Below are 23,814 nucleotides of genomic sequence, written 5' to 3'. Positions count from 1 at the left end.
AAGCGGAGTAACGAAAGGGAAGCGAGCGGTACGAACGAATAGAAAGAATCGTGAGGAGAGTTGAGAAGAGGAGGGAGGGAGGGGGAAGAGAAAAAAGGGGGGCATATCGATAGGCAGAGAGCGAGGGAGGCAAGGGAGTTTCCTCCGCCTCCCCTAAAACTCGGCGTCAATTAATCTTGGCCGGGTCCGGTCGAATCTTCCGGGTCTGAAAAAGAGCGGCGCGGAGGCAGCCGTCAAAGAAAACACCCACAACAAACAAGCGGGAAAGGAGCAAGAAGAGGGCCCCGGCAGCAACAAAGCGGGCCGACGGACAAGAAGAGAGGCGAGGAGGCGAAGGAGAGAAAGGGTGAAGCGCGAAGAAGAGGAGGTGTTCCTCCTCGCCGGCACGTGCGCGCACCGGCTCTCCTCGTGACTCGGAAGAAGGGCTTGGATCCGCAGGAAGGAACGAAGAAGGAGAAGAGAAGAGGAAGCGTGCAAAGCGGAAAGTGGCGGCAGTGCGCCGCGGACCGTCAACGGGTACGTGTATCGAGCACACCGGCTCGAGACCTCGACCCACCACGTGGTCTCCGCTTCCACCCCCGCCTTCGCTCCGTTTCTCTCCACCTTTCATTCGAAAAACTCGCTCCCTTGCTCCGCGTTAAATTATATATCGCGTATTATATCGTTATATCGGACTGGAATTATATATATATATATATATTCATTGATTCATCTCGAATGCTTGGAAGAAGATCGATCGTCGATGGTGACGTTTCCTCGTGTTGTCGACGAGAGCAAAACGGATCTGTGATGTTGATCTGTGAACCGTAGAAAAGGGTGGTGGAGAACGTGAGAAGATGATCGAAGGGTGATCGGGAAGAAAAAAGTAGGTTTGCTTTGGGAAACTTTCTTTTTCCGAGTGGTGGGGATTGTGTCGGATCGGGAACCCGGTACGGGACGGTGAAGCGAAGATGAGAAAGGAGCTGCAGGTGAGTTTGGAGTTTTTTTTTCTTTTTCTTTTTTTTTTTTTTTTTNTTTTTTTTTTTTTTTTTTTTTGGTTTCTTTCTAAAGATATCGTAGCAATTTATTTACGAATATTTTTATAAAAGAAAGATTTAAAAGATTAATTTTCTGCTCGTCTCGCGGAAAAATAATAATGGAAAGGAAATATGGAAAATTGGGAATTGTAATAAATAAGGAAGAAAAAAGACATCGATTTTGAAAGATATTTGTCTCGATGAAAGGACGGCGCGTGTATATACTTAAGCGTAAAACGGGTAGCGGCGAGACAACCCGATCCTCTTTTAACGCTCTTTGATCATTTCGAGCCTCCTGTTATGCTTCTCCCTCCATTCCACACCCCCACACCCGCCCTCCGTTCAAATCCTTTGCTTACGCTTTCGGGTTTTAACTTTTAAGTACGATTTAACCGAAGCCTTTGAACTTTACTCATCACGAAAAATTTCGACCGCGGCCATTCAACGGTCGTTGGTCGATACTTTTTCCAACCCCCTTTCTTCCCTCCTTCAAATATTTCTTCGCCTTTGTCCCGATCCCATCTTCTCTACTCTCTCTCCTTTTCGTCGAAAAGAAGAGTCTGTTTGAACTTGTTGTTATTCGATATTCGCTCCATCCAGTCCAATTCCACGATAATATAAAACTTCAGACACTACTTTAACCGAGAATGAGAGACTCACTTTTACAGAGAAATTTCTTCGACGAAAAAAATCCAATGAGAAGTATCTCGAAAAGAAAAGGAGGAATGAAAGAAAGAAGTGAAATATAGCATCGAACGAGAAACACGATGAAATTCGTTTGATCGGATTAAAAGAGCGAAAGATCGTGGATACGATCGAAAGTTTGAACGAAGGGGTGGCACACGTTTAGCGTTTAGAATCCGTGCACGGGGGACCGCACGCGATCCTCGTAATAAATCACGGCCGCGAATCTAGACGCGTGCGACAAACCGCGAGAACGAGCGACTCGCCAAAATTTATGGCCGTTCTTTGCCCAAGCCCATGGGACACTGGATGGTGTCGTTGGTTGCGCGATCGGGTATGTGGCGCCAAAATCCTGCCGCCGCCTCCTCCCGCCATTTCTATCCCTCGATTAATCGCGTTCGAATTCCTCGAGTCATCCGGAATCCGCGACGTTTCGTTTCAAAAGTGAGGACATCTCATCGTGATTTGTCGCTTACATTTAGGATTTTTTAACAACTTTCTTATTCTTTTTTTTTTTTTTTTTGGTGAAATTTCTTTTAAGAGAAAAATGAAGAAGATGGATGAGTGTATGTTGGAGAATGGATTGGTTTGTATTCTGGAGATTTTTAGGGGATCGAATTTGTTAAAATATCGTGTAAAATATTTTTACAGTGATGATTGGATTGGCAGACTTTCGCGAATGATCGCGGCACCGAAATATAGCGAGTTACTTGATGCGAAGAAAAATCATCTGCTCGGTCTCAAGCTTCGGACGCTCGTCCAATGAAGAGAAAAATCTGTCTACTATCTGGTTCGTTTGAACACGCGTCTCATCCAGCTAAGAAATTTCTTTCCAATTTCTTTGATGTCCAATCTTCAGATCTTTGACCTCCTACGACTCGCCTTTAAAATACGATCGTCGAAAAACTCGGACCCTGTGTAAATTAATAATCTGTTTAAAAATTACTCAAAGGTTTCAAAAATTTCAATTTCAAAAATTTGATACCGAAATATTAATACTCGTGTTTACGCTGTTCAAAGATGCGAAAGGGAGAATTTGCAATATATTTTTCGAATCAAAATAATTAAAAATCTTCCTCCAAAATATCAATAGCCATCGCATAAACTCGCTCACAAAATCACAAAAATCCGAGAAATCGCCTTCGAAAGATCCGAATAGGAGAATCTGCAGCGAGTTTCGAGCGTAACGCGTGTCTCCCGAAATAGGAAATCGAAAAACGGTCTCGAGGAACAAAAGGAACGTACGAAAAGGAGGAAGAAGGTAGCCCGTTCTCCGCCCGCCACCTGCTAAAAGAGGCAAGGTTAATGGCACGCGATGTTTGCTCGGATATCCTTTGGCAACCGTGTTCCAAGCCCGTTAATGAGTCCAAATTGATTTCGAGCAGTGCATGACCGACATCAAAGGGTAGACGAGCAACAAGTACTCCTACCGAGAGAGAGAGAGAGAGAGAGAGAGAGGGGCGAAAGACAAAGATTACAATTTAAGCCTGTTTACGTCGGGATTCCATTTCTGTGATCACGAGCATAGTGTTTGTATCCTCCCTTTCTTCGTTTCTCTTCCCCTTCGCTCGTTAAGCTCCCTTCCTATCTCTTATCTATTCGTTGCATTTGCCTCCGTTTTGTTTCGATTCCCCAAACGTGGATTTTCGGTCGGATTTGCGGTTGAATCTCTCTGTGTTCGTGCCAGTGTTCGGGCTACCGGTGGACTGGATGCTTCTTTGTTTTTGCGGTTTAGACCGGTGGATGGATAATTGGGATGAGTGTATAATTGATTTTATAAGAACGTTTGCGGGATAATTGGGGAATAAACGTGTTTGCTCGTTCGTTTTAATCGTTTAATGATCTGAAAATTATATTAAAAAAAAAAAAAAAGAAAACGAGACGAATTATCGAAAGATAATTTTTCTTCGCTTTTCGAAGAGAGAGAACGAAATTTTTAAAAATTTTTAAATTTGAAACGGGTGGAGTGAATTTTAAAGGGTATTTTGAGTCACGAGAGGACGAGCAAAAGCGTAATTTTAACTCGTTACGTCATTACGAACACGTATCTAGATCTACTCTTCATTATTATCATTTTAAATTAAAAAATACCGATTGACCAAATTACAGATTTACGACCGTAAATCATCGATTAATTCATTCGATTATATTCAACGGGAGAAGTTTATTACCCCCTTATAAACTTCTTTCCGTCGCCTTTGAAACTGGTTATATATTCCCCCCCACCCGTTCGATTGTTCGGAATAACCTCTCGGGTTAAAGAGCCTCCGGTTTTCGCAATAAACTCTCACTCGTTCCGCGTGTCTTTCTATCCAATGTCCTAAATACCGAGTTCATTGTCTCGTTGCAAGACGGGGAATTAGCGGTCGCGCGTTTTTCCTAGCCGGGGAGATTGTTGTGCAGTCGGAATGTGAACGTCAAAAATGAGAGGAGTGGCGTTAGAGAGGCTCGTAAAGACTCCTAACTGTACACCGGACGGGTAGGCCGGTGCAGGTTGTCGCCAGATGAGAAACCTTTTCATCGTTCAATCCTGCGGAAAAAGTTAAAAGGAAAAAAGGCGTAAAAGTAGCGAGAGGAAAGAAAGAGAAGTACGAGTAGAGAAGAAATTCTCAAAGAGAATTCCAGAGTTAAAACCGATTCCCAAGTCTGGAGAAAAATTTTTTCAGAATCCGAAACGATTTCAAATACTACCAACTACGCTCCATTTTTATTACGACCAGATATAAATATATTTTGACGAAATATAAAGAAAAACGCTAAATCCTTTTTCTTCCATTCCAATTGACGCTTTCGCGAATCCTCGAGGAGATTAATTACGTAATTGCGTAGAGGTTAACGCGAGACTACTAGCGCCACTGCTAGCACAACTAGATCCCACATACACGGTCAGAACGCGACCAAACTGGCGTTCCTGCGGCTACGGAAAACCGCTTGGATCGCGTCGTTTAACCCGGCTACCGAAGTCCATCCGCATCGACTACCCCAATGCACGGCTCCTTGGCCAGGATATTAGCGGCCGATCCACGTCGATATCCGCCCGACGAAATCCTAGTCTCGTCTAGTTCGTTGCTCTTCGAAAGAGCTCTCGAATCGAGAACTCGAATCGACTCTGCGACGACTCTAGATCTCTCGACGACCAAAATTACATCCGACGTAGTGAGCAACGACAACGCAACAACAACAACAACAACAACAATATCGACGACGACGACGACGACGACGCGACGACGCTTCTGCCGTGGGGCGGTGAGCAATTAGCGACACAGCGCGGCGAGATCAGAGGCTGAGGGCGGGGTGGGGAGCGGCGGCCTAATTACACACGGTACCGACCGACTTCAAAGGAGCCGACAGCTCTTCCTCTCCTCCGAGCCATCCCCTCCGAATGGCGGGCCCAAGAACAACGCTCCTCTTCCTCGTATACCCCAGCCGTCGGCGACGCTGACCTGACTAGCCCCCGATGCTCCCTTTCTCTTTCTCTCTTTCCGCCTTTCTCCTCCTTCCCCCTCCCCTTCGCGTATCGCCTCCTCCTTCTCACTCGTGCTACGAACTCGTGGGTCACGCGCACGGATCCCGCCACGTTAACCGCTACCCTATCGATTATCAACGATACGCTTTTTCCCCCTCCCCTTTTCCCATCCAGGGATGACGCGCGTCAAGACAGGTTGGATTTTATCTCTCTCCCCTACTCAGGTTTATGGGATGAAAAGTGTGACACGATCGGATTTTTCCGGACCGGTGAACGATTCATGTTACACCGGCGGGGGGATACGATGCTGAACGGATCGTCGTTGCGTGGCGAACTCAGCTCCGTGCGAATTGTAATTAATGGTTCTCGGTTACGTAAGCGCTAGGATGGTTAGCTAGGACAATGCCTCGGGATTCGTTTCCTGGTAGTAATAGTCGATCGTGTGCTTGGCTTGGTTCTTTTCTTTTCTTTTCTTTTCTTTTCTTTTTCTTTTTTTTGAAAACCAATAATGTAAATGGATATAATATATTCGATAGAACGGGTTATTAGATCCATTTTCTTTTTTCGAAGAATTATCATTTCTATTAAGGGATGCGCGTAATTCGTCGTAATTTACACAAATTCGTAATGATAATAATACATTCCTTGTCAAAACTTACGTTGGCAAGGAAGAGAACGATTTAGATTTATGGAGAAAGAAGGGAGGAGGACACGAGGGGTAACGCGATCTCGAAATAGGAGATGAAAGGCCGAAAGTGTTGAAGGGGGAAGGGGGAGGAATCCGAAATCCTGGTTGGACACGCGAGTAGGCACGCGTCGTTCGCAGGAAATCGGGATCGGCCGCTAGAACCGAGGCGGACCATCGGTCGTACGTGGACCATCCTCTTCCACTTGTTTGCGCCGTCCGTCCATCTTCCTCGACGTGTCTCCCTCTTTCCTTCTCCCTCCCCAAGTGTCCCCGCTTGTCCCTGGTTCGCGGGGCCCGTGTGCGCGGACTCGTCGTGGCCGCAAGTCATCAGTCAAGTCTTTGAGGTCGGCTTCAAGCTCTCTCGGGGCCCGCAGAAAAAGGCCTTTTGCCGATCTGCCTTGGCGGTGAGATCAAACGATTTTTTTCTCTTTTTTCCCCCTCTCTCTCTCTCTCTCTCTCTCTCTCTCTGTCGCGCTTGGTGAACCGACTCGGTGAAAGATGGGGGTGGAACGATCGAGGGTGAAACGCGATGATGGACTCTTTGGAGGATAATGCGAAAGATTTGGAGGGGAATGAATAGGTATTAGGTCATCCCGAATCCACTTGGAGATGAATATAAATTATATGTACGTATGTTTATCTCTCTTTGTTTAAAAACATAGAGATAGAGTGTACTATAAAAATTGAAAGCAGAAGAAATTTTGAAGGGGAGGTGATGGAAATTAGGATGAGGATAGAGAAAGTGACGAGGCAAGAGTGGATGAGAGCGAGAGTGAGAATCGGTGAATTCGACGAGGGTAAAAGGGAATCGAAAGTTTGACAGAAGATACGATTGGAGAAGATACGGAGAAGAGAAAGGATCGAGGATTCGTGGATTTGATAAGGGTCAGAAGAAGGCGGTTCGAACAGGTTGAAGGTTTGACGGACGAGAGAAGGAGGGATAGAAATGATATTAAATAAAAAAGAGAAAGAGAGAAGAAATTAAACAAATAAATTCCAAGAACGAGAAAGGAATAAATACGTTTATGAGATGCGAGTTGTACCGTTGTGACGAAAAGAATTGGAAAAGAATTGTAGAGAACGGAATCGGAAATTCCGAAGAGAGGAATGGTAGCGTGACAAGAAGAGTGGTCGATAAAGAAAGAAGAGGTGGAAACCGGTGGAAAGAATCAAAGGAAGGGACTGGACGGGGAAGGCGGTAGTGACGGCAGGGGTGTTCGAGGAAGTAAAGAGAGACGAGCGGCTGAATAAATACGCGTGCCCTCGCTAACCGTTTGCAAATTTGTCGAGGCGCTTCCTCAAAAGCCCTTTGACTCGAACCAACTCTGAAGAATCACTTCTACTTTCCACCACGAACGAGCGAGTCGAAACTTTGCTCCCAAGTTCGACAAATTGTTTGTCACACTTCTGATAAGAGGGAAAGGAAGGAGTTGAAAAATATTTGTACGTTAATTAACAAGATAGAGAATACACGCATCGAAAACATGCGACGAGTTTCAAAAAATTTTCCATTTTCTACTAGAAAAGAAAAAAATTAAATCCGATCGAACAGCAGCTAAGATATTTTCTCAAACGGACGAACAAGATAGGAGCGATCCATCGAGGCGAGGAATCTCGCTTTTTGGAGAACGGTAAACTCGAAATAGCAGGGACCATTAGGTCCCCCATAGGCTCTCACCGATCACGCGTACAAAAGGCTAAGGCGAAACCTCGTCACGGAATAACTATGAATCGCATTATCGATTTGTACGGCGGCGCGTTGATCAACGCCGGGAGAAGCTTTGAAGTGCGCCGAACTTCGTCGGGGCTTCCGGAAAGCGTAAGGATCCGCGGACCCGAGCACGCGTGAAGAATGTCGGTGAGGAAGGAGGAGGAGAGAGGACGGCAGACGAGATAGAGATGATCGAAATAAGCCTCCGTAAAATGATTGGCCTAACGCAACTGCTACTATACGTTGGGTTCGATTTCGTCTAACTCGCCTCCTCTTTGTTGTCGCGATATTTTTCGATTCGAATTCTGATATTTGTCGAACGATTGTATGATGGTACTGATTTAAAACATTTTTTCACATTTGAATCTTCCACAAAGATTATTCATCGTTGTCGTTTTTCGATTAAGAAAAGTTTCTCAATCTCTGGGGGCAGGGATAAAAAAAGAACACTCGTCCAACGAATCGAATGTTTCGAGGGAAAAATGTTCAGTTCCTTGGCCGGTAATACGATCGCGAAAGGAAGCTAGGCGCGCGTTACTTTACGAAAGAAAGATTCACGTGCGCAAAAACGACATTTCTGCTGCGGTCGATTCCTCAAACGACCGGCGATAATCGATCCTCCGTTTCGCATCGTCTCGTTTCATCTCCGAATCAAGGCCGTCGCCTTTCGACGCTTCCCCCTTCTGTTCTCCGATTTTTCCGACTCTCGTTTATTACCAGCCACGAGCGCAAGCCACTCGGCGATATAACGACAGAAAAAGCAAGAAGAACGAGGAGGGAAGAGAGAGAGAGAGTGAGGAGCGAAAGAAGATGGAAGAGGACGAAGGGGAGAATGGAAGATTTTTGCCAGGGAAGAAAAACAGAATCCGGCGCGGTCGGCGGCGCGAGAGTTAGCAAGAACGCGGTGTAGGCGGCACATCAAAGGCGCACCTCGGGCGTGAACGAGCGAGCGGGCACGCGGCTCAAGTAGAGAGCGGAAGACACCGCCACCAATCCTACCACCGTCCAATATATTTACTCCGATGGACCACCGCTACCATTGCCATCACGGCCACTAGCCACCACTAGCACAGGCCGAGCCATTGCCACCAATCCCACCGTCGTTTCTACCACCGTGACCAAACGCCGCGACCACCGTGCGATCGCCACGCTCTCGTCGCAATTACTTTCCACGCTATTAGCCGATAGATTTATGTCGGGAACGATCGTGGCCCTGGCGAATCCTGGTAACTGGGATGTCTCGGTTTGCGACACCAGCGTTGGAAAGTTGGTTTTGCGTCGGCTCACGGGTGACGAGCGTGTTGAAAATTTATTTAGAGGGTTAACGAGACGAAAAGAATTATCGATTGTTGGGACGATCGTTGGGATCGTCGATCGTCGAAGCTTCTTTCCAAGATTCAAGAGAGAACGATCGACCGAGTAGACGGAGGCTAAGCCAATTAGCGCATCCAGGTCGATGGCACGACATAAAGGAGAAATCTTGCTAGAATATAAATGTCCCCGTGATTACGTGACGTAATGAACCGTGAAGTTGGAGAAACGATCGGGAGAGAAACGTTTCGTAAGATGATTTCAATTTGAGAGAAAGAAAGAAGAAGAGAAAGAGGGAGGGGAAAGAAAGATCGAACGTTTTCATTGATATCATTTTTCCCCCGTATTTATACCTTATATCTCCTTTTCCTCGGATTTTGTCGTCGAGATTTTGGCAATTTCCTACGGCCGGAAACTGCGTTTGCGGTTTCGATGCTACGCACCTTTTCACCAGCTTCTCGCGCAAATTGCGGTTTCAAAGCAATTACCGAGTTGATCATTGCGCGGAACGTAATCATCATTGTTGCGACCCATAGAGAAAAAAGAAATATCAACGATCGTCCCAGCTTGTAATTTCGCGCGATTTCTTTCCTCTCTTCGCGTTCTTCGAATATTTCTCCATCTCGAACGGAAATCTCCCCTTCGTCGTGTCGAAATCGTATATCACTCGCGTTCGATTTACCTGCATTCACCTGGCTGCAACCAGGTTAAAACGAGGTTAAACGTCGTCCTCCTCCCTCCCTTGCTACCCTCTTAATTACACCCACTTCCCCTCTCGCCCCTCTTCTTGCCGATCCTTGCCGCGATCGCGTGTTACCGGAAGGGAGGGGACAGCCAGTGACGTTTCCCAGAAAACGTTCGCACAGGTAAATCACGATAATACGAGAAGGGTTTCACGAATCACGACGAAAGTTCAAGGGAAGTGCGTTGATCCCTGGCCGGGAGCGAAAGGGAAAGAGCGGCCGATAAATTAGTCGGGGAACGGATATCTCATTCGGTTTTCCATGGTTGGTTCGAAAGGCGCACGGCGAGGCGAGGTAGGGCAAAGGCAGTCATATTTCAGCCCTTGTTAGGCCGAGGGGCCCCCGCCGAGACGGGATGGGGAGAAAATCTCTTTGACTCGCCGCTCCGCGCCTTAATCCACTGGCGTATACCCTATCTTGCCACCTGCTCCCTCTTCCTTCCTCCCTCCTCGCATCTTCCTCTTCCTCCCTTCCTCGAATCCCCACCGCCTGTCCTCTCTCTCTCTCTCTCTCTCTCTCTCTTCGCTCAGGCCTATCCGCCTTTATACTCTTCCACTTTCTCTACGTGTTGCGCTCGTACGAGACGCCTACTGCAGTACCTCGCCTCCGTGGTCCTTCTCGCTCCTCCTCGAGTCCTTCGCCATAAATTACAGGGGATATTACGCCGTGCCTCGCCTACCCCCTTCTCACCAGAAACAGAGAGAGAGAGAGAGAGGTGTTCGCTTTTTACGCTTATCTTCGCTTGTTCCGGATGTGTCGCGGGGGTAGTATGTTTACATCCTCGTTCTCGACTGATTTTTCGACTTTTTTTTTTAGCGTTCCCCTTTGAAATTGGGTCGATATTTAAACATTGTATCGGTAATTTTATATTCAATTTCTTTCATCTACAAACGTCTTCCAGTTTCATGGCTCGTTGATAAGACGCGTTTCAAAAATTACTCATTACTCATGATCTATCTATCCGAAAACGTAAATTTTTCGATTGAACCGATACGAGTCGCGGAGGATCGGTAATGGAAGCGAAGAAAGCACCTGCCGGTTATCTCCCCGCGAGATCTGGATGCGGGGCACCGGTGCACGCGGTCGTTTCGCGAGGAAATCATCGTCGTTTCGTTCGGTTTCCGTGGCTCTCCCGTCCCTCGTAACCTCGGCTTAACGAGGCCATCGACATCTCTCATCGAGGAGTGCGCGCGCGATCGACGCTTGGAAACGTATCTTTGCCACGGATGACGGCGCGTTTCAGATGTTCCGCGCGCACGTTCCTTCCTCTCCTTCTTTCTTCTCGTCTCGAGCGACCGTTGTCGGCCTCTTTAGCGGCGTGCCGCCCTCTTCCGCCAGGAGATCGGCGGACGTGCCGCTCCCCATCGATTGAGCCGTCCACGGGGATAGGATGTCGAACGAACTTGGACACCGACTCCTTGTCCTAAACTCGCCTATCTTGGCTTAGCTCTCTTCTTTTCTATTGTCGTAGAGAGGAACGATTCCGTGTTAACGGATGACTTTTACCGGTTTCTGCGATCTGTAAAGATTGGAAAATTTATATATGTACTTCAAGGACGATCAGAACGCGATCAAAACGCGAGAAGGAATTGGTCTGTTCGTGTAAAGTTTTTAAAGAGAGTTTTTAAAGAGAGTTTGACTCTTTGTAAAATTTCATTTTACAGGAAGATTAGATTAGAAAGAGCGATTTTGATTGTTTGTCGTTCGTGGAACGAATGGATCTCGAAACATCGTGAATTAAACCTCTCGGTTCGGATTGCAAATTTTCGATCCGTTGCTATTATCGCGTATATCCATTCGTTAATAGACCGAGCAGGTATAAGCTCGGTATAAATCATTCCGCTGATACGGCTTATCTTCGACCGTGAATCAACACAGGAAATGCAACACGTTACATACAATAATTCTTTTCATCGTTAATTCATTCGTGCAAATAGATCTCTTACGGCACAGATAGATAACACCGAAACACTATCAACCCTACGATCCATAAAATTCCTTTCAAAAAACAAAAGAATCCTTTTCGATCATTCAAAAAAAAAAAAACATAATCGCACGATTCAAAAGTTACTGGCAAAAGGAAATTTCAATTTTGTTAGGCGTGTCGCGAGACGGGTTAATAGAAACGGGAGCAAACGACGTTAAACCACCCCTCCTTAGGGACGTTGCGGGGCGAAGTGCAGCGAAAGGGGGAGGATGCCAAAGGCAGCTGACAATTGCAGTCAATCTTAGCGGGGCAAGGTAACAGGTCCCCAGGCGGTAAAAGCGTTCGCCAAGAGCGCGCTCTTGGCAAGATCGTTAAACCCGCGGTTAAGCTCGAAAGCGCGCCACCAAGAGCTTCTCCCCCCCCCTCTCCTCCCTCCGCCTCTCCTCCTCTCCATCGCTCCCTTCTTTTCCTCGTTCCTCGTTCGGTGGAAGCCCCGAAGAAGCGGCCACGGTTCTGTGTGCACGCGGTTATGGTAATGCGAGGTTTGCGGTGCGTGTTAGCCGGCTGCGTGAGCGGCCCTCGTAATGGTAACGAGACGGTCTCTCACCATCATCATCAACATCCGGACGACGAAACACGATGCGAACGATCAACGACTGTTGCGGGTTCCGAGCCGCGGCCTCAAAGGTGCCGACCGCGATCCGCTCCACGGCTATTTTTAACTTGTTTTCGCGTCCACTGAGCGAGTACAGAGAGAGAGAGAGAGAGAGAGAGAGAGAGAGAGAGAGGAGAGGAGCGCATCCGTGGCTCCGTGCATTCGATGGAATGCCACGCACCACCGGCCACTCGAGGATCCGCGAAACGAATCGACGACCTGCTGGAAAAAGAAAAAAGGAAAAGAAAAGGGAGCGAGATTAGAGAAGACGTGGACGTAGTGGAAATAAAGGAGGGAGGGTGGAGTGGATTTCGAGAATTGTCTGTTTGAGAAGGAGGAGGGATTCGATTCGAAGAGGGTTGATTTTGGGGGAGGAGTTTGTAATGGTGGAAGGTGGTGGTACGAATTCGATGGATGTAACAGTTGGATCACCGTTGGGAAAGAAAGTTGGGGAAAGTTGAAATGTAGTGTTCTCGATTTCAAGTGTTCTTCTCGGGAAGTGAAAGTTGCGGATTTAATCGTGGATAGGTTGATGAAACAGTGGTAAAATTAGGAAAGATTTTCCTAATGAATGATTTTCTTAACGGTAATTAGGATCGACGAGGCTTTCGTTTCGTTGCAAATGGCACGGTATTTGATTACACGGTTTCTTAAGACCGGAGTGTTGACGCGAAATACGGAGAAAATCGAAAGTAGAAAAAAGAGCGATTGCATCCTTTATACGTTGCAAGAGAATTCCTTTGATTTTACGGAGCCTCTTCTTCGGAGCACACGCAAAAATTCAATTTTGCGAATGAATTATTTGCATATACATTGGTGAAGGATATGAAAGATTCTTTATGGATAACGGGTTGAAAGAAAGGATAGAGAAGCGGCACAATGGAAGACGATAAGCGGATCGAGAGGCTTGTGCGTTGAGAAATTCGATAGCGATACGAGGAAATCGGGGGATAAGTGAAAAGGATTTCCGAAATATATCGACAGCTGTCGATTATACAAGTATACTTTTGACACAGCGATTATTAAATTCTTTCCATTCAAAGAACAATATCTATCCGTTAATCCATAGCGAAAAATATCTCTGACTTTATACGAATTAACTCTCCTATTATAAGTATGATATATTTTTTATTTTTGATAAATTAACCGAATATTAATATTTATTTCATTCATTCAACGATAAATAAATAATTTTAACGCGTTCGATACATGTATGTGACACGTGTCCTTTCACGATGAATATTGATTATTAATTTTCGTGAAATTTTATTGCATTCACGAAGATAAAAAGAAAATGATTAACTACGCTTATACTTTCATATATATATATATATATTTTATATTATGTAAAATTAATACGATCGAAAATGTTTCCTCTTTGAATTACAAGAAAAAGAAAAAAATTCTTCCATCGAAAAATCGCGATCAAACTCGCAAAGCGTATCGCACCAGTAATAACCCGTTAAAAGAAAGGATCGATACACGTGCATGCTTGCAACACAGGCACGAAAACAGGCAAAGGAGGAGAGACAGAAGCAACGGCGGCAGAGTGCGATCCTCTGGGGCCAGGAGTCAGTTGAGCCGCGTCGTGATTCATCTATCTGGCTCGGAATCTTTAAACGCTTTACCTGCTACCGGAATCTTAGCAGGTTGGATAAAGGGTGGCGGCCAGTAACAGCCGTCACTTTGTCGGCCTTTGTCACGGGGATTATGCGCCGCCTGGCAAATTATGACGGACACCTTCACGCCCAGAACACCCTCTAATGCGCCGGATACGGAAGGAGAGAAAAGGAGCAGTCGGGGTGGGACCCGTGAGTGGCGAAAGAGGAATAGAAGAGGAACGAGATGGAAGAAGAGAGAGAGAGAGAGAGAGAGAGAGGTTTTCATAAGCACAGGGACAAGTTCTTTGAGAGGCAACCGAATTATACGCGGATCCAGAAGGATTATAAATTTAAAGGGTATGGAAGTGGATTACGGAGAGTACGAAATTCCATCTCTCGTGAAAATTGATCGGGAGAACGATGATTAATTTCTTTCGAAAATCAGATTAATCGGGATAATTGAATTGCGAAAGTTTTCAAATTATCTTTATTTTTAACCATTCTCTTCCTTTTTTCCATATTCCAAAAAGAATATCTTACTCGCGGATCGCGTTACAGACTTAATCTCAGCTTACTGGGCGACTGTAAGTCTTGTCGAATCGATAGTTATTATATGTAGCTTAAGCTCGTTCTCATTATTGGAACGACAAAAAAAAAGAAAAAGGAAATAATACGATAAAAGAGGAGAAATCCACGCAACAATGCAGCCTCTTGTATCACTTTTTGTAACGTCCATAACCGTACCGAAATCAATAGTACGGGGGAGAGTATCGTCGAATCGAAGCGACACGATCGGGTATTCGGATCCTCGCTATCGTCGTTTCCACCCTTTAAAGGGTGTTCCCTATCCGGGGCGAGATTTTCCCTCTTTTTTCTTTCTTTCTTTCTTTCTTTCTTTCTTTCATTTCACGAGGATTTCCACGAACGCGGGACAGTGGCCGTTCCGGTAACGGGTGTTCACGCGCAGGGACAGCTTGATTTATGGCATAATAAAGCGGTTACGCAAAGTGTGGGAGGGACCAGGGTCGTGAATTTTATTTACGATCTGCTCGAAAGTTCGGATTCGTCGCGGTTTTTCGGCGGCGCTTCGTGCCTGCTCGTAAAATCGAAAGGGGAGAGATCGAATTCAGTTTAGTTTTCTTCTCTCGAAGAAAGATTCTGCTCGGGATAGGGAGGATGGTTTTTCCCCGCTTGATTTCAACGAGTGTCATCGTACCGTGAAACGTTCTCCTAGGTCGAGGATGAGGAGACTTCCTACCTTGCCGTTGTAAATGATATTTACGACCCGAGGAGGTTGGGTTTCTACGACGACGCTCCACGGATTAGCCGTGGTTAACGGAACTTTGATATTCTTTTTTCTTTTTCTTTTTTTTGTGTCGGCCAGCGGAGGCCACTTGAGGATAATTAACGACGCCACGTCGTCGGCGAGTAATAAGGATCGGATTTAACAGTTAAGAAAGATTTTACGAAAGGATTAATGCGGTCCCGTATATTCGACGAGGAGGAAAGATCGAAGAAAATTATCTTTTTACATGATAAAGAATTTTTTACGTTATTATATTATAAGAATCCTTAGAAGAATGATTCCACAAGGATGTGTAATAAACTCTCTTAAATCGATATTCCACTCGATCGAATTTCATCGAACGAATTTTAATCAACGTTGTAATTCGAAACTACTTCCACTTCCAACTAGATACGAAAAAAAAAATGTCCATTTTTCTTTGATAAATTCGTTGGACGTTCGTTTCGACTGACGATGATTGGGGGAAAAGGAAGGAGGGAAAAAAGAAGGGGGAAAGGGGCACAGGTTAATTTCGTTGGACAAGTAGCAAAAGCCCGGTCGAAATCATCCACTTTACCTGGGGCTCGGAAAGGGGCTCTTTCTCGCCGGCGGCGTGTTTCGATACGTGCTCCAAAGGCGATCCGGTGTTCGCGGCCCATTATATCCGATCATAATTGCGTCGCAACAACGTTTCTCCTTTCCATCGTCCACAGCTGGGCGGCTTCCTTTCATCTCGTTCTACCCGCCAGAACGAGCTTCTGTTTCCGAGGTGTTTCCGCCGCCGGCTACCGTCCTGAAACCTGGAACTTGATCCTAAGTAGCCGGCATCGCGATAGAACCTGGCCTGGGACTAACAGAAAGAGGCGCGGACAAAGCAACTGTACACACGCGTGAATGTGTATAAGTGCGTGTGCCTGTGTGTGTGTGTATAAAATACGGAATAAAAGACAGAAAAAGAGAGAGAAAGAGAAATCGAAGAAAAGTTATGGCGAAACGCACGAGTTCTGCTATACAGGGTGTCCCGAAATAAACGGTATGAGTGAGCAGTGTAATTTTATGTAACTAAAAGAAAAGTAATGAATTTGATTGCTGGCTAGACAAATTTGTTAAAGTGAATAGCAATTCAATAATTAATTTTGTATGTGGAAATAATTTGGAATAAAATGTTGCAAAAATTAATGTTAAAAAAATTAACTCTTTATGAAGAAAATAGAAATTGGAAAATGTATATATCGACAAATTTTCAATCTTAATTTCGATCGATAATTAAGTTTTAAACGAATGAATTTTATTCTATATTTTATTTTTATCTTTATTTTTTTTTTTGTTTTTTTTTTACCGTGTAGAATAGTCTCTTACCAATTATTATTCGTATCTCTTCTTTTTCGACTCATTTTTTGCACATATATAAAACCTTTCTCTGCATATATAACGTTCTGGGTTACCCTGTATATGGGACGAGAGGATCAGAAAGAGAAAGAGCGAGTGGCGCCGCGTATGAACGACGCTTCCTCCTTTTAAATTATTCTCTCGCGGCCTGGTGCTCGTTTGTTACCGCTCGGTTCCGACGTTGTTATTGCTTTCTATGCCCTCGATGGTGAAAATCCCTGTCGACGAAGAAATTACAGGTCTGTGAAACAGGGGGCAGAAAGAGGGAAAGAGAGAGAGAGAGAGAGAGAGAGAAAGATGAGGAGGGGAGGGGAAATTGGCCGATTTGAAATTGTTACGCATGGTCTTTCAGGAATGTCGTTGTAACGAGGTTGTAATTCGCGTATGAACGTGGATGAAATTTGAGAGATGGCTGCGAACGGCCGGTTGGACTCGAGGTAGATAGGATTGTTGGATCGCGACGCGTGTGATTTTGCGATTCGGTGACACACGGGTTTGCGTTTCTAATGATGGAATACGAGCTTGTAATGGCGGGATCGTGCGTGAACACCGCGGTGTGCATTGCACCATTAGAAATATAAACCTGTCAAATCGCGCATCATCTGCGTTAAATACCAACTACGGGTACATCGTTCATTCACACCCGAGTGATTCGAAATTTTGGCAGAAGATTATGGGCGATGTTAAATCATCCGTGAATCGAACACGGTATCTAGATGAATCTCGTCGTGAAATTATCATATTATAGATTAAAAAAAAAAAAAAAATTGTAATTTCATTTTCTCGAACAATTAATAATTACGCTCGAAAATTCGAATATTATAAAGTTGAAAATTTATTTTGTATTTAAAAAGTCGATACTTGAGAATATTAATATGTTACCATGCAACGAGGATTTAGTTGAAACTTACTCATCGGGTCATCGAATATTTCAATATTCTACGTCGTCGATAAGTTCGAAATGGTAGCCAGGTTTACTTGTAAGATCGTACTCGCCTAACAGGTTGAATAATGGTCATTTTCAAACTAGGTGGGAAATGAAGAGCTTATCTCCTTGGCTCTCGCAGTTTCTGCTCACTCAGCCACGGTATCTCTCCGGTAGCTCATTATCATAGACTGTACGGTGATTAACGTACTCGGCTAGCGTTTCCAGTTTATAACTCGGTTCCGTGGGACGAGATTCTCGTCTTTCGTTTAATTCGATTTCCAACCACGTGCCCGATATCGGAATGTTTTACGAGTAAACGTGTCGCGAATAAAATTTGTCCACCTTAAAAAGGATTCTTTTATGAAGCACGTGATTCCAATTTGCTTGCCTGTAACGAACGGAATCTTTTTACCATTATTGAGTTCTGATTAATCTTTTCATCTCGTTGATATATTTCTCCGAAAAGAAAAGAAAAAAAACCATTAATTCTTCGATTAACCATCGAGATACGAATCGCTCTTTTTCAATATTTTTTTCCCCTTCCCCCTCCTATTCTCCATTCGTAAAACAAAGCTTCTATTTATCATCCCCGTCTCCCTATTAATCTTTCCATTATCCATTCAGCGAGATACAAATCACTATTTTTTCCAATATTTTTCGCCTATTACACCTGTTCGTGAAACATTATTATCGCCGAATTGTTTACAACTGTGAATATACGATCGATATCAAAATAACAACGGTCCGTAAATTTCATCGAACTCATTACAAATTATGTCGCGGCCAGATTCGTGACGAAAGTTTTTAATCCGTTAAAAAAAAAGAAGAAAAAAAGTGCAAAACACGTGGTAAAAAAAAAATAAATAAATAAAAGGATCGGTCGATTTACAGATCTCGATATGCCTGACGGCCCTCGTGTTGACGATAGCCGCCGAGGAGAGGCCGAGGAACACCGTCTCGGTGTCCTCCGGCACGGCTTCGATCCAGACCAACACGATCCAGAAGCTGATCAAGATTCTGGAGAAGTACGGGCTCGAGGAGCAGAGGGGCCTGAAGAGGGTCTACCTGAGCAACAGATCGATCACATGCAACGACGGATCCCAGGCGGGGTTCTATCTGCGAAAGTCGCACGGATCCAGAAGGTGGATCATTTTCCTGGAAGGTGGATGGTATTGCTACGATCACAAGAGTTGTAGGAACAGGTGGCTCAGGTTGAGGCATCTGATGACGTCCACACAATGGCCTGAGACACGCGACGGTGAGCAAGCTTCCGCTTTCAAAGTTGCGCGCGTTGAGCCGACATTTTTTTTTCTTTTCTTCATCCTCGTTTGCCGTTCCGCGATCTGCCAGTTTTGTTAGTCGTTTGACGCGGCTCGTGATGGAATTTTTTATCGCCGTCCAGTTCGAAATGGATTTACAGTAGAATCTCGCTTGCGGTAAACCAATCTCGTTTATTATCACACGGAAGAATCCTCGCTCGTTCACGATCTCTATCTACAGTTCCAGAACCTGTGACGGTTTAGCGAGCGTGGAAAAATATGGAATAGGAAACAGATCGTATGCCCGCATCTCGATTTTTCCAATTATTTCTACTATTATTTTCAAAAAAAAAAGAAAAAAAGAGGAAAAGCAATCTGGTTAAAAAATCTTGAAAAGATATCTTTTCCATCTTTTCGGTACTATTTTTTTTATCGAACGAATAATTTTGGAAACGTTGACGATTCCAGTTGGCGGCCTATTGTCGGCGAACCCCGAGGAGAACCCGTATTGGTGGAATGCGAATCACGTGTAGGTATCGTCCATCTTGGCAAGACCTTCAACGATATTAGTCGTAATTCTTCTAATAATGAAAACTTCTAACTAAAATTCGTTCCCCCAGGTTCGTTCCTTATTGCACGAGCGACAGTTGGAGCGGAACCAGAGCTTCCTTGAACGATATGTTCTCCTTCATGGGGGCAGAGATTGTACTGCAAGTGGTACGAGATCTCGTACCACTTGGCCTCGAGAACGCAAGCTCCCTTCTTCTTGCTGGTAGCAGCGCGGGTGGAACCGGTGTCATGTTGAATCTGGATCACGTGCACAATTTGGTTCACCACGATCTAGGTAAGACGAATTTTTTTCTTTCGTTTCTCTTATTATTCCATCGAAATTTTAAGCATTAATTTCCATTGTAAACGCAGGCTTGAAGCACATCGCGATAAGAGGCGTATCCGACTCAGGATGGTTTCTCGACAGGGCTCCGTATTCGCCGAACGGTTTATCACCGGTTGACGTTGTTCACAAGGGAATGGAACTCTGGAAGGCCCGAATGCCGCACAATTGCGTCAACAAACACCGAAACGAACCGTGGAGATGTTACTTCGGCTACAGGCTGTATCCAACGTTGACCGGTAAAGCAAAACGTCTACCTTCATCCAATTAATCGTCACGTGATCTCGTGTTGTCACAACGGTTCAACAAATTGTAATTGAAAATTTCATCGCTTAGAATTCGCAGAGAAATTATTATCCATTATCCGTTTAGATAATTCTTTTTTTTAAAATTTCTCTCAAGCTTTGCATCGATTCGAATTCTTTTCTAAAATCTGTAAACACGTTCCGTTCGATTCGTAGCCCCCTTGTTCGTTTTCCAATGGCTGTTCGACGAAGCTCAGATGTCGGCGGACAACGTGGGTGCACCTGTGACCAAGCAACAATGGGATTACATACACAAAATGGGCGACAGCCTGAGACAGACGTTCGAAAACGTTACAGCGGTCTTCGCGCCAAGTTGCATCAGCCACAGCGTTTTGACGAAAAGAGATTGGCAATTGGTCAAGATAGACGAGGTCTCTCTGGCACAGGCGTTGCATTGCTGGGAGCAAATGCCAATCGGAAATCATCGAAACGTGTAAGTATCGAATATTTCTAAAAATACATTTAAAAAAACATTATTAAGTAACATTAAATTTCAGTAGGATAGTAAAGATAAATCTTTTAGAGAAAACAAAAATGTAGAATAAAACGAATATGTACACGAAAAAAAGTCTTCTTTGTACAAAAGAAGAGGACGAGAAATTCCAAACGCAAGATACACGATATGCACAAAGTGTTTCTTGTTTCATTTCCTCCGTTCCGTTTGTTGGAAAACTGTCAAGTTGTCAGCAAATGGACTGACTTTGCCCCCTCCCCCTCTGTTAATTTCAGCACTCGTTCGCCAATTGAGACGAACCAGCCGTGCACAAAGTCGTTGCGGAAGTTGGTGCGTTCCGGGTTGACGAAGGGAAACGGAACTTCATCCGAGGCAGGAAGAAGCGGGAAAGGCGAGTCCGTGGCGGAGTTGCAGAAAGTCAGGGGCCCGTTGAAATCGGTCACGGGGAAAACATCGTCGAACGCGGTGGTGCAGGACAAGGAGGGCAAGAAGAGGAAGAGGAGGAAGCACAAAGGGAAACGCAGGGAGAGGAACAAGGAAGCGAGGTCGAGGAAGGAGAAGCACGAGCGAAGAAAAGCTACGGGTAAATTTGTTCGTATTAAATGTAAGGAACGAATAAAAACTACTGATGATTACTTACGATTAGATGATTGTCTGTCATCGATAGGCATATATTACATTGAATAACATAAATTCGTTATATATTTATTCGTTCCATGTACGTGTTTCATATTATCAATTTATTCAAATTTAATTTTTACGTTTTAAATTTCTATTTCATATTTTTCTACGATAATCGCAATTTTTTTCTATATTGGAAATATCGCAAGACACAGATTGTCATACGTCGATCCGACTATTAATCCTTATATAGATAAGCACGAAAAAATTCTATTTTTTGCCAATAAATTAAATTCTTCGTTCGATCGTTGCAATTTTTTTTTCTAAGAAAAATTTCGACGAGAGAAGGACGAATCGTTGGAAAAGCTGATCGAGGCGAAATTCGGATGAAATTGCAGGTCGGCGTAAGGGTAACAAGCAGAACAACGACACCAACCACACAGGCATGTTCAACGGGACGAGGCCGCAGCGGTCTGTGATACCATCTGGCAAACGGAAGTGTGTTCAGGGCTGCCACTTCCGGTTAATCGAACGTTGCACTTGGCCGCAGTGTAATCACAGCTGCCCGAAGCTGCACAACCCGTTCACCGGTGAGGAGATGGACTTCATCGAGTTGTTGAAAAGCTTCGGCCTCGACATGAAGAGCGTTGCGAACGCGCTCGGCATAGACATACAAACGTTGAACAGCATGGATCACGACGAGCTGTTAAATCTTCTTACGCAACGGGCGAATTAACTCGTCGCGAATGTTAAGAACTCGAATAATGTAATTCAATCCGATGATGACGAGGGAGCGAAGAAACACGAGCTCGATGAAGAAAAGACTTTATTGAAATCTTTGTACATCTTGTATACTTCGATCGATTATTTTATTATTATTCTCGATCGTTTTCTTCGTCGCGTTGAGAGCGAACCGAAGTTTCTTTCGAATCTTCTTTGACGAAGAAGAGATCGAAAGAAGAAGATTAAGAAAAATCGGAGATTAGATGTTTAAATGTCTCTGAAAAAACGATAGTAATGCAGAGACTGTTTGTTTCAATTTTTCGGATCCTTGTTTGAGTGTTTCGAGGAAGGGATCGATTGAATTGTACATATACATTCATTTGTTAGAATTTTTACGATATTTGGAAACCTTGGTCGCATTTGGAATCGAGTCGATCCAAGTTTTTTTTAGATCGAATTCGCCTTCGGCCAAGTTACTTAATCCAATGAGAATTTTTTTTTTTTTTTTTTTTTTTTTTTAGCAACGATTCTCGTCGTTCTTGCGCGTGTGAAGCGATATATTTCACACCATCCTCGCGAATAGCCAAGTATTTTAATTATTTATTTCGTAGTTCGTAAGGCAGAGTAAACGGGCATATAATCATGTTGTTACGAATTAATTTACTCGTCCTCGACGATCATTCGTCGAACGATCAACTCTGATCAGCCATGAGGCTTCACTTCCCATTTACCAAAACATCTTTCCTTCTTCAACGTTTGTACCTGGTCAAATGAGAGACAACAGCATATTCGCGGAACAATTTTTTTTTTTTTTTCTCGACTCGGCAGTTTCACGGATCCACAAGCGATACTCGATATCTTTGGATTTTTATATTGCTGGAGAAACGTTGAGAAACGAAATCTCGTTTCGGTAATCGAACGAACCCAAAGATATTGAAAAAAAAATCAACACAACTTAGGTTTAAAAGATTCTTGTACAACTTTGACCAAACATTCTTGAAACGTTTCTTGATCCGACTCTTCCTTGGAAGGGGAATTTTGTTACATTATTCATTTTCCTGTTTCGAAATTTCTGAAACGATTTAAAAATATTTATATTTATATTTATACGTCGAATCTTTTACATATATACGTTCCGTTGTTACAAACAAACACAACGAAGAAATTGGAACTCGAGACGTTAACATTGTTTGTCAGAGTTGAACAGGATTAAACAAATTAAGTGAAAATATTCAGGCTGATTCGATGGAACGCGCCGGAATCGAGTTTTGCGAATTGATGCCAATAACGAGCAAACCGACCGACAAAGCAGCTTCATAGACTGATTAAATTATCTACCTCAACGAATCAAATCGTATTAACGTCCTTCTGTGTACTATAAACGCCGATTAAAAGAGTTTAACGCGGCAAAGGGTAATTAAAGAGTAGGTCGCGCGCGCGAGCGTGAACCAATTCATCGTCGTATCTAATTGTAATTCAAACATTGTGTAATATACTAATATCGAACTAATTATTTATTTGACGCGTGAGAAGGTGGTTCGCGCGACGATCGATTAGAAAATAATTTCTTCCAAGCGTTTAATTTATTTTTCACGCAAAACGATCGAGATCGATCATCTCTTCGACGCTCTCTCCTCTTGCGAGAGAGAAAGAGAGAGAAAGAGAGAACATTGTTACTTTATATCCGCGTGAAATCCTTGTAAATAAATTGTATATCTGTTGTACTAAACCAATCGTTATTTTATTTCTCCGATTTACTTTTTGATTTCCTTTAAATTGATTAGAACAAGTAAGTAATTATTCACAAGCAACATCGATCAGAATTTATTCGGAAAAGAAATAAAAAGTATACTACATCTACCTATTCTAACTGAAATTCTAATTAATACTTTTAATTAAGAAAAGACGATTTTAACGAGATCCTTAACAATCAATATTTCCACGAGGCAACTGCGCACACATTGACAAACAATTAATCCCCGCCAAACACCATCTTCCAATTTCCAATGGGTGCAATTATTCCAAAAACAAGCGTCGCGGATGATAAACAGTTTCTGGGTTCGATATCGCTTGGATATCGAGTATGAAACACGGGACGGTCGGCAAATACCATATCGAACGGCGAGTAACGATAAATCGAGTCGCCTCGTTGCCCG

The 23,814-nt window shown here is 44.0% G+C and overlaps 1 protein-coding gene across 1 annotated transcript; it reads left to right on the top strand.

Moving 5' to 3' along the window:
- The first annotated feature begins 540 nt into the window (after positions 1 to 540).
- Positions 541 to 23,336, top strand: LOC122715770 (palmitoleoyl-protein carboxylesterase NOTUM). The gene is made up of 8 exons (XM_043938206.1): positions 541 to 968; positions 18,296 to 18,662; positions 19,132 to 19,192; positions 19,284 to 19,507; positions 19,585 to 19,794; positions 20,017 to 20,293; positions 20,590 to 20,897; positions 21,334 to 23,336. Exons 1-8 carry the CDS (start codon positions 951 to 953, stop codon positions 21,669 to 21,671), a joined length of 1,803 nt encoding a protein of 600 aa, XP_043794141.1. The 5' UTR covers positions 541 to 950; the 3' UTR covers positions 21,672 to 23,336.
- The last annotated feature ends 478 nt before the right edge of the window (positions 23,337 to 23,814 follow it).

Source organism: Apis laboriosa, unplaced genomic scaffold (assembly GCF_014066325.1).
Source record: "Apis laboriosa isolate Shangri-la unplaced genomic scaffold, ASM1406632v1 scaffold40_cov151, whole genome shotgun sequence".
NCBI lineage: Eukaryota > Metazoa > Arthropoda > Insecta > Hymenoptera > Apidae > Apis > Apis laboriosa.
The sequence above is the reverse complement of the archived record's forward strand: the minus strand, read 5'-3'. Positions and strand labels throughout refer to the sequence as shown.